The 11,130-nt window shown below is 39.1% G+C and overlaps 1 protein-coding gene across 1 annotated transcript; it reads right to left on the bottom strand.

Annotated features, from left to right (window-relative positions):
• CAMLG (calcium modulating ligand) lies at window positions 1-8,493 on the bottom strand. The gene is made up of 4 exons (XM_069592075.1): window positions 7,741-8,493; window positions 5,785-6,242; window positions 3,850-3,915; window positions 1-610 (listed from the first exon to the last, which is right to left on the bottom strand). The coding sequence occupies exons 1-4, from the start codon at window positions 7,910-7,912 to the stop codon at window positions 419-421; spliced, it is 888 nt and encodes a 295-aa protein (XP_069448176.1). The 5' UTR covers window positions 7,913-8,493; the 3' UTR covers window positions 1-418.
• Window positions 8,494-11,130: the final 2,637 nt, after the last annotated feature.

Below are 11,130 nucleotides of genomic sequence, written 5' to 3'. Positions count from 1 at the left end.
TTTGAGTTCTTCCATTTTATTTTTAAGATGGCTCCATTTCTTAGGACAAAACAATACAAATACAAGAAGCAGTTCTTGGGACCGGCTGAGACCACATTCATCTGCCCTCTTAAGCACAAGCTCAGCTCCCAAAAGATAAATCACAAATCCAAGAAGTTAGGAAAAAGTGTAGACTAGGAATTCTAATCAAACAAGAAAAATCAATTTCTGACACTGGTATTCTAATCATCGCATCAGTATTAATACAAACTCAATCCTTTCTAGTCAGGTAACCAGTCACTCCATTCCTAATCAAGTGGTCTTACAAATCCAGAAAGTAAAAGAATTACATGAAGGTGTAAACCAATATTCTTCCTTTAAAGACACTGCAATATAGAAATTATTTTTTGTAAGCTTTTCTTGCTGAGTTCTGCAGGCGTCATGGTACCTCAGAGCCCCAATAATCAAGCAGTTCATGACAAAAGATAAAAGTAAAAAAGTAGACACAGAGATCTGTGAAAACTTCGCCCATTTTGCTGTAAGTATCCATTGATCGATTTATCACTTCAGCAGGAATTCCAGATAATAGAAGTGCAGCTGTTAGCACTGTTGTCTTTATCTTCTTTTCACTCTGCATAGAGAAAGACTTGAATAAATATTACAGCTTTCAGAAGACCACTTAAACTCGATAAAAAACATCAGTGCTGTTATTTTTGCCTGATTTCAAAACTGTTAATGAAGTTTTAAGACATCAATCAATAATATATTAACAAACATTTACTAAGCATATAATATGTAAAGGAACAAACTGCTTGGCAATAAGGAAAAGACACTATTCTTGCTATCAAAAGTTTAAAAAAATGTCCTATCTTGGAGGTTAGGATATAAATTTAAGATATATACAAAAGTTTAAGACAAAAATAGGAAAGCATTCCCAGACAGGACATAAATACTTGCTAAATAAATGACATGGATAATGTGTGCTATAGTGGCTCAAAGGAAATAGACATTACTTCAGTATTTTATGTACAAATAAAGCATAGAGAAGGATTTCAGGAGGAAGCAGAATTAAAAAGCAGGCCTTCAAATTAAAGAAAAAAAAAAACAGGCATTTGAGAATGAGCAAGATTTAGAGGAGCAGAAGTAAGTGGATAAATCTAATTGTAGGGTTAAGTCTCATGACAACAAGTCAGAAAAGTGATAGATGTTCTGCAGGACAGTCAATCATTTGTAACAGAATCAAAGGAACATTCTGTAGAGTCAAGCTTAACTGCCATGCAAAGAATTCACGTTTGATTTCATATGTAATAGGATGTGTGTGTGTGTGTGTGTGCACACAAGCTCAGTCATATCCAACTCTGTGACCCTATGGACTGTAGCCCATCAGGGTCCTCTGTCTAGGGGACTTTCCAGGCAAGAATACTGGAGTGGGCTGCCATTTCCTTCTCCAAGGATCTTTCCAAACCAGGGATCGAACCCACATTTCCTGTGTCTCCTGCATTGCAGGCAGATTCCTTACCACTTGAGTCATCAGGAAAGTCCTATGCAATAAGATACAAACATTTATTCATTAAACATTTATTTCCTAGTATAATTTTCTAGTCTCATTCTTTAAGAGATTCAAGGCTGAATTTTCATTTAATTTAATGATTCGGTATCACCAAATCCAATCACATGGTGCAAAAAATTTTAAAATATAAAAAGCTGTAGTTATCCATGGGGGAAATCAAAACTTATGTCCACAAAAAACTCATTCAAGAAAGTTCTTAGTTGCTTTAGTCATGCCCATCAATGGAAAATTAGATAAATAAGTGGATATACTCAGTCAATGGAGTATTACTCAGAAAAAAAAAGACAATGATTCTACTGATGCACTCAACAATATGGATGAATCTCAAAAATACAATGTAGAATGAAAGAAGCCTTGCATGAAGTATGTATTGGAACAATCCCATTTATATTAAGTGCTAAAACAGCTAAAATTAATCTATGATAGGAAAAAGAAAATCAGACCTTCATGGTACGGGAGCTGGGACTGTCTAGAAAAGAGCATGGTGGAACTTCCTGACAGTAATGTTCTAAATCTTGAAAGGATTTGGGTTTCACAAGTTGTCAAAACTCATTAAAGGTATAATAATAAAGACTTGAGCATTTCAATGTCTGGAAAATTTACCTCAAAATAAAGAAAAAGAACCATAAAGAAACACTGAATTTTTGTTGATATGTAAGCTGAAATGTGTAGCAGAAAAATATGTTGATGTCTTCATCTACAACATACTTTACAATGCACCAAAAAAAGAAAGATGTATTTTTAAAGAGTGACGCATTGAAGAGGTATAGAAAACTGAGTAAATATATGATACATATAATGAAATTTTCATTACAGAATCTAGGTGCTAACTAAACGGGTGTTAACTGCATAATTCTTTCGATTTTTCTTTTGAGACCTATTATAGCAAAATGTTTTATTAAAAGAAAATTGTACAGTAATTTCCCTTTTCACTCGCCCATTTCGCTAGTAACCAATACACACTCTATCATAAATAACCACTGTTAATAATTTCATGTAATATTCTTCCACAGTTTCTTTACACATACACAAGCAAAATAAAATACACATCATTTTCCTCCTTTTTACAAAAAAAGGAGTATACTACAGATGCTAGTCTATATTTTTATCTTAGTATTTCTTGACAAGCTACCATTATCAGCAGATGGAGACCTTTATCATTCTGAATGGATACATCATAATTTTTTTAAACTAGTCACTTATTAGTAGACGTTTAGGTTGCTTCCAAACTTGAGCTACTGGAAAACTAAAATCAATGTTTCAAGGGCAAACGTTTAAACAAATGTTTTAATTAAAATTACATTCTTGGAGAGGATCAATAAATATATATATATATTTATATCACAAAAACATTTCAATTAAAAAGTGAAATTACTTATCCTTCTTTACTCTTACTTTGAGTATTTGACGATACGACCCCTCAAAAATATGTTTCAGATCTATTAAACACACACACATGAGGTCTATCAGTGCATTGAGGCTCAGATGGTAAAGCATCTGCCTGCAACGCGGGAGACCCTGGTTTGATCCCTGGGTTGGGAAGATCTCCTGGAGAAGGAAACGGCAACCCACTTCAGTATTCTTGCCTGGAGAATCCCAGGGACAGAGGCATCTGGTAGGCTATAGTCCATGGGGTCAGAAAGAGTCGGACACAACTGAGCGACTTCACTTTACTTCACTTCACGCAAACAGTCAAGTAGCCATTTTTTAGCAAAAATCTCACACAAAACACAATTACTCAAATAAGCTTATCTTCTATACTGGCAAGCCAAGTCCCATAGTATAACTATAGTCAAGTGGACCAGGTCAACAATGATACTCCTCATAATTCTGCTAAGTATGGCCAACTGTGTTTTGCAAGTTATCAGACCCTTGGCATTAGAGATAAAGTGCCCTGTTATTAAGTGCTCAGGAAGGACCACACTAACGGAAGATAACTGAAGCCATTTTTAAATTAACTTTCGCTATTAGAAACGAAATGTATTACTAAATTTACTAAGTAATTAAACACTTTTTTAGACAAGTACTATTCAAACTCTGTAATGAGGCTTCCCCCCCAGTCCATCGTGGACTAACATTTTTTGTAAAATACAATAAAAACGTTACAGTAATGTCAAATTGCTATAAAAGTTACTAATTACTTTTCGAACTGAACTTAGTACAAATAGTTTGAAGATCCACAGTGGTGGGCCAAACAAATCTGAATAGCACTGATTTAAACCATAAGTATAAATACTTTTTTAAAAGTTCTTAAAATCAATCTAAATATATCATCCAATTTAGAAAAAAAATTAATTTACCTTGGGAAAATATTTGTATAGTCCCATGTATGCAAGTTGTAAAGTAAGAAATGGAGCAAATATGGACTGTGAAGATAGAAGATAAAGTTACATATTTCCAACATAATCATTCAAATGACAATAAATCAGACTAACAGCAGCGATAAAATTCCAAGCAAAAACACTGTAATAAAAATTTGATTTTAGTGGCTGAAAGCAGTCTTGTTTCTGCAAAAGGGTGACAAATACAGAGCTGTGATTTCCTTAACATAAAGCGTGTTTCTTGTGTTTTATGAGGGAGGATACTCCTTCGATATTCCCCAAAATGCCTCTCTCTCAAAAACTGACCTTTTAAGTAATTTAAAGTATTTGGTGGCCACTGATGTATACTACATTATGCAGAAACATCCCTCTCATCTAGAGGTATTTAACTGACAATTTGAAAGCACATCTATTGGGGGGAGGGGGGGCTCAGCTCTGCTGTTCCCCACCCCAGCGCTAGCCCAGCTTCCCAGGTTGTTCTCAGGGGACAGCAGGCTTCCTGCATCCTTCCTCTAAGAAGGCAAGTCTGGGATAGCCTAGGGGGAGTGGGATCACTCCCACTTCCAGTCCCTGGCAGAGACTTGAGACGAAAGCATCACTTAATAAAGACCCCTGAAGCCAAAAAAAAAAAAAAAGAAAGCACATCTAAAAGGCTCAGGACTCAAAACAGATGCCATATATTACCTCAGTCACACTTTGGGGCAAGAAATGAACTCATCTCTGGCCCTCAAATAATGAGGTGTTTCTATTATAGATAAAATAGCTTGGTTATCTCGCTTCTCACACAATGAAACAGAAAATATCAAAATAATACTTCAGTTACATTTATTTCTAAAACTAAAATATAATGAAGGGAGTAAAGGAGTAAGCATTACAAAATGGAAGAATAGTAGGAGCAATGATTAACAGCTGAAAATCCGACAGCAAGAAAAAAGTCCAGAAACCCAAAAAACCTCAAACGAAATGAGGCGCAAAAATAGGACATAATTTTAAAAACATGGAAGTGCAGAGGCCTTTCCATAAAAAAGATAAAAAGCTGCTATACATCTCACTAAATACTGAAAGCTACAATGAAAATTTGTCATCAGAAAAAAAAAAATCTGTTCAACAGAATTCTCTTTAAGAAAAAACTGGCATAAAGAGAGACTTTTAAAAACTTTTTTGCTTAATAACATTAACCTTAATTATCTGAAAATTTACTTATGTGCCTGGTACTTGGTAGGTATTCTTAAAATGTCTACTGAATGGAAACACCTCAAAGAGCAAGACACTGATCTACGAGTTGTGCTTTTCTTTTCTTCACATATTGTAAAACAGTAAAACACACCCTTCCCCTTCACTGAACAGCCACTGGCATCTAAGGGTACATGATGGACTGCTATTATGGTAACAGTACAACATTATAAAATGCTGAATGCCTCTGAACTCTAAAAACATTACATCACGTTCAGGACCAAAACTGCATTTTAGTATTTCAAGTTATCTGAAAAGCAGTAATTAATATATAGGATATGTAGGTAATTTACCCTTTGGTTTTGGAATGAAACTGCCTGGGTTTAATCCCAGTTGTCACTTAGTAATGTGACCCTGTACAAATGATTTCACCTGAGTCTTCATTCCCTTCAATCTACAAAACAGATTCAAATGCTACCTGGCTCATAAGGATGAGGTTAAATGAATTAATATATGTAAAGCACTTAAAATGGTACTTAGCATATAAAAAGATTTTAGCATTATCATCAGGCTCTGTATTTAACTGGAACACTTCACTCTGTACCTAAGGCAAACAGAATTTTATAACACATCTCCAAACAGTCACATGGATCACAAATATTACATTAATATTAGAAATGAATCTTATGGATTAAAAGCACTCATTACTATAACCAATTTTCATTTCCCACTGTTTCTTACCAAATATTTGCAGACAAAAGCTCTAACTCCAAAGGCAAGAAGAGCACAGCCCACCAATCTAAATATTCGAAAAGAGTCAAATTCTTCTGTTGTATTTCCATCTTCTTGACTGGGCTTTTCACTAATCAGCTGTTTCCTTAGCTTCATTGCTTCTTCAAATCTGGAGAGGTACTGTTCCAGGCCGTGGTGAGAACCCCTCTGGACAGAGTCGGCTGTCAGGTCCCCTCTGTTCCGCTGCCGGAGCTCAAGGCTTATATCATTACTGCACTCAGAAGGGCTAATGAAAGAGTCCAGTTTGTCTCCCAGCTGAGTTCCCTTTACCTCGGCCACTCCACTGTGGTCAGCCGGTCCTGTACTGACTGAATCACCCAGCACTACTCGCTTTGAAACCGAAGGAATGGTGAGGGAGTTCAGTTTATCACTGTCCTGCTGTTTTGATTTTGTTTGACTTTCTTCTTCTGAGAAAAGAAATTTAGAAGCCTTAAGTATTACATACTGGCCAACATCTTTCTTATTAATATTTAAAAATATGCCACTAGAGCTAAAATTTGGCAGTCTCTGAATTAATACTGATCCTTCATAAAGAAACAAATTCCTTCCTCCACACACAAAAAATGTCAAAGACAGTATTCTTTCAGAGGATATAACCCAAATTTTGGGGACAGAAGACAAAGCTAATAGACAAGTTGGGAAAGAGGAACGGAGATATTCTAAAACAACTATTTTTAATATTACATTTCTGAATCCAGAGTCCGATCAGCACAGGGTGTGGCATATCCTCCTGCTACCGGTTTGCATAACCCTTCTACTGTAATCTAGGAGACATTAGAAGGTACTTCAGCACTTTTAGGATGCTGTTCTAGTTTAAAACAAAACAAAGGGCGGGGAACCTTTAATGACAGACAAAATAAAAATCTCAAAGTAAAAGAAAAAAGAAAATGCTTTAAGAAAGAATATTCTGCTATTAACCATTAAAGGAGAAAATGTGTCTCCTAACAATTGTTCTAGAATTTGAAACACGGCTCTTACCTCTCTTGGCAGTTTTCAGTGGCAAATCTGTGAACTGTCTAAAAATTCTGAGTTATATATCTAAAGCCCCACAGAGCAAAAGTCACAAGGATCTAAGGAACTTGCAGCCAGTGACTGAAGGCCAAATATTAGAGGCAACACTAAATAGAAATGTAAGAGTGTACAGTAAATACAGGGGAAAAACCAATTTTTTTAAAGAAACCCATTGTACATGTCATTGGGGGAGAAATGAGGAACTCCTTTCAGTGCTGAAGGCAGTTCCTGACATCATTCATATCAATCTCTGCACATTACGAGATAAGGCCTCACATGGGCACGTTTCCCTTGTTGGGTCTCTAAAGAATGGTCGCTCCAATTTTTTTCGCCTGTTTAAGAAGGCCTGCAGATGAGTGTCGAGGGCACCGCACAGACACCCGGATATGGGGCCGTGGTTCACGTTGGACAGACTACAGGGGCAGTTCAGTAAAGACAAGCTCATGAGGGCCGACAGAGCAAAAAGAAGGCAGACGGTAAGGAAGGCACTGGAAGGGAAAGCATTGACAAGGGAAAGAAAGACAGGCAATCTTCCTGACGGGCACGGTAGGTAGAGCAGTCTGGGAATAAAATGTGCGCCCTTCAAGAGAGGCGAGGGGGTGACGAGGGCAGGGTTGGGGCCGCCTCAGGGTCAGTGCGCAGAGAGTATACCACGGCAGAGGGTCTCAGGATCGAGAGCATTGCAGTTTGCGGCGGAAAACTAAGGAGAGATACAAGAAACGTCCTGCGGTGAAGAAGTGAGAACCTGGGACTTCATCAAAGGGGCGGGGCCGGAGGAGAGGTCAGAGAGCCGGGCTTAGTCAGAAAAGTCAAGGGGTGGAGGAGGGCAAGGAAGAATGATCCCCGAGACGCAAAAGGGATGGGCAGGAAACTATGGGGAACGGAGGTTCTCACCCGCGCTGCTCCCAGGCCTGTGAAAGCCCATGATTCGGTTGATGCGCTGTTCCGAGTTCATGAGCAGCTTTCTCCGCCGCAGCTCCGCCCGACGCTGGGAAGCCGACAGGCCTGAACCAGCCGGGGCCCCCGGCCGGTCCCCGCTGTCGGTAGCGACGGCGGCCGGCTCCATCTTCCCCTCCACTGTCCAGGAGTGGTGGCGATGACGTGAGCGGCAGCCGCGGCGCCCCAGACTTCAGACTGGGCCGCAGGCCGCGCGTGCCCCTACCGCTGTGGACCCGCCCCCCAGAGCGCAGGGCCGCACATGCAGCGTAAACGGGCGCGCCGCCTGTCGGGACCAAGCGCGAGCTTTGCGCCGCCATCTTGAGTAAGGGCATCCTTGGCCGCTCTAATTCCTCCCACCTGGGCTGGTCCTTAATGCTCCTCCCCCGCCATCGGGCGCCGTTGCCGTTCACTCGGAGGTGAAGAAACCCGGCATCCGGTTTGACCCATTAGAAACATGTGAGCAAGGAATAGACTCCGCCTACCTGATGCCAGGAAGCAAAATGGAGCTTGGAGTGGCAGGCACTGGTTTCCAGTGACCTTCTTCGGGCTCGCTTAGAGGCGTCAGGAATACGTAACTTCGAGAGCGACGCTTTATGGAGCGTTGCGGCTGGGATTTGTTCTTGGTGCTGATTCCTCATCTTCAGCAGTGCTTCTACCAAATGCATGCCTGTTTTGATAAAGACTTTCCCAGTGAAGCCTACCCTGTCCACTCTATATTGTCGCCCCGACTCAACACTCTCTGTTCTCCTTATCTGCCCTTTGTCCTTAACAGTTATAACTGACTCTCAAGCTGAATGTACTTTTATTATCTGCTTCCCACTTCGTAAGATATAAGCTCCATGAAGACAATCACTGTGTTCTTAAATCTAGGGCTGCAACTCTTAGAACAGTGTAGGCCCTCAACAAGGGTGCCTTATCCATTACACCATGTTGACAGCATACAATAGGGGCCCAAGAAAATGTTTTAATTTGAATTTTTTATTGAAGCAAAGTTGATTTATAAGATTGTGTTAGTTTCCAGTGTACAGCAAAGTAATTGGTGTATATATGTGAAGGTGTTAGTCCTTCAGTTCTTTCCAACTCTGTGTGGCCTGCCAGGCATCTCTGTCCATGCTATTCTCCAGGCAAGAATGCTAGAGTGGGTAGCCATGTCCTTCTCCAGGGGATCCTCCCTACCCAGGGACTGAACCTGGGTCTCCCGCGTTGCGGCAGATTCGTTACCATCTGAGCCACCATATGTATGATGGGCTTCCCAGGTGGTGCGGTGGAAAAGAATCTGCATTCCAGTACAGGAGACAAGTAGGTTTGCTCCCTGGGTGGGGAAGATCCTCTGGAGTAGGAAATGGCAACCCTCTCCAGTTGCCTGGAAAATTTTATGGACAGAGGAGCTTGGCAGGCTACAGTCCATGGGGTCACAAAGAGTCAGACACAACTGAAGCAACTGGGCATGGCAAGGCAAAAGGGCTCTGGGACATCTCAAGAAAAATTTCCCCTGGTATCAGAACTTTACAAGGGCAAGTCCATCTCCATTTTAAAAAATTTTTGTGTGTTATTTTTTGCTTTTCCTTACCATTAAAAAAAAAAACCACTCTACCCCATGCCTAGCATTGAGAGCACTAGATTAAGTTTACCTGAATAGTTGCACAAATTTTTCTTTTAGAGGAAGTGTCAAAACTTGGCATTTTCAATGAGTTTTATAAAGATAAAAAACTATTTAGGCTTATTTGGTATGTACACACATATACATATATACTTCCCTATATTCTTTTTAAAATTATTCTTCCCATTATAGTTTGTTATAAGATACCAAATACAGTTCCCTGTGCTAGACAGTAAGTCTTGGCTGTTTATCAATTTTATATATGAAAGTGTGCATCTATTAACTCCATTACTTCTGATTTATCCCTCCCCTGCCTTTTCCTCTTTGGTAACCATAAGTTTGTTTTGTTTGTTTCTAAATAAGTTTGTTTAGTTTGAATTTAAATGAGAAGGAAAATGCAGTTATAATTTATATATAATGATGAATCCAGCCTGGATGGCAGGCATTATCATACTGACACAGTCATTATCATATTGACACAGTCAAGTATAATTTTAAGTGTGCTTTTATAGAGGAAGGAGCCCACAAAAGCAAAGTACTGCTACAGCCCACAAAAGTTGTAATGCAGCCCTGGTGGGCAATAATGACTAAGTGAATGAGTAAATGAGTGAACTGAATCCTTGTCAGCTCTTGAGAGATGCCATGGTCAGATCATATCTGAGGCTGCAGAGGGTGAAGCAGCCCAGTGTGTCCCCTGCAATGAAGCCTGCTACATGAGCTTGCTTCAAGTCAGGAAGCCTGTGAAATCCTGACTAGATAGAAGGTAATAAAATACTCTTTTAAACTGTTTAGTCACTTGACCCTTTCCCAGTCAGAAAAGGATTTTGAAAAAAAGTGTAAAAACAAATGGCAATCTTTTTTTGGATTCAACAAAAAAGGAGCTCAAGTATAAACACTGAAATTGAACATTTCCTCTTTGTTTGGATGATAGCTGAATCTCCAGGGACATGCCCTAGTTAGTAATTTTAAAGCATTAGAAAAGGTTTCCTTGCATATCTGTACAGATATACATCTCTCAGGGCCAGACTGTGCCTTTAAAAATTCTACAATTGAAATAATTAATTCCTGGTAATAAATGTGCAGAACTTGATAAAGTCCTGATGAGTCATGGTCAATTACAATTTGGGGACTTCCCTGGCAGTCTAGTGGTTAACACTCCACTTCCACTTCAGGGGGTATGGGTTCAATTACTAGTTGGGGAACTAAGGTCTCATGGTAAAATAAACAAATACAATTACAGGGTAAACAGGTTTTTTTTTCCACTTGTGATAGCATATAGAAACCAAGTTAATATTTTGATTTAGATAGATGTGTTGATGTATGATGATGAAGTCAGGTAAGAATTTAAAGGGCCAAGATTTCATATTACATGCTTGTTTCTGGGGAACTTTCTCTATGAGGTTTCTATAGTTATTAAATTTCCTAGTGCTTCTCAGTGGTATGATTCCTTGCTAAATGATGTGCATACTTAACAATTCATGTCTCCCTTACTACAGAACTTTACAAGGGCAAGTCCACCTCCTCTTTAATTTTTATGTGTTATATCTTGATTTCTTTTCCTTAAAAATATTTAAAATCTATGTTTTTTCCCCATTAAAAAAAAAACTGACCAATTTTACCCCATGCCTAGCACTGACAGCACTAGATTAAATTTACCTGCATAGGTGCACAAATTTTTCTTTTAGAGAAAGTGTCAAAACTTGGCATTTCAATGAGTTTGTGATTTTTATTTGACCCTGGCATTG

The sequence above is a fragment of the Ovis canadensis genome, chromosome 5, assembly GCF_042477335.2.
Source record: "Ovis canadensis isolate MfBH-ARS-UI-01 breed Bighorn chromosome 5, ARS-UI_OviCan_v2, whole genome shotgun sequence".
Classification (NCBI taxonomy): Eukaryota; Metazoa; Chordata; class Mammalia; order Artiodactyla; family Bovidae; genus Ovis; species Ovis canadensis.
The sequence above is the reverse complement of the archived record's forward strand: the minus strand, read 5'-3'. Positions and strand labels throughout refer to the sequence as shown.

Excerpts from the sequence above, each read along its gene's own strand:
- CAMLG (XM_069592075.1), bottom strand. The coding sequence starts at position 7,912 with ATGGAGCCGGCCGCCGTCGCTACCGACAGCGGGGACCGGCCGGGGGCC. Across the intron at positions 6,243-7,740 it reads CAGGCCTGGGAGCAGCGCGG|AAGAAGAAAGTCAAACAAAA; the intron begins GTGAGAACCTCC and ends TTCTTTTCTCAG. Across the intron at positions 3,916-5,784 it reads CTTTTGTCTGCAAATATTTG|TCCATATTTGCTCCATTTCT; the intron begins GTAAGAAACAGT and ends CTATCTTCACAG.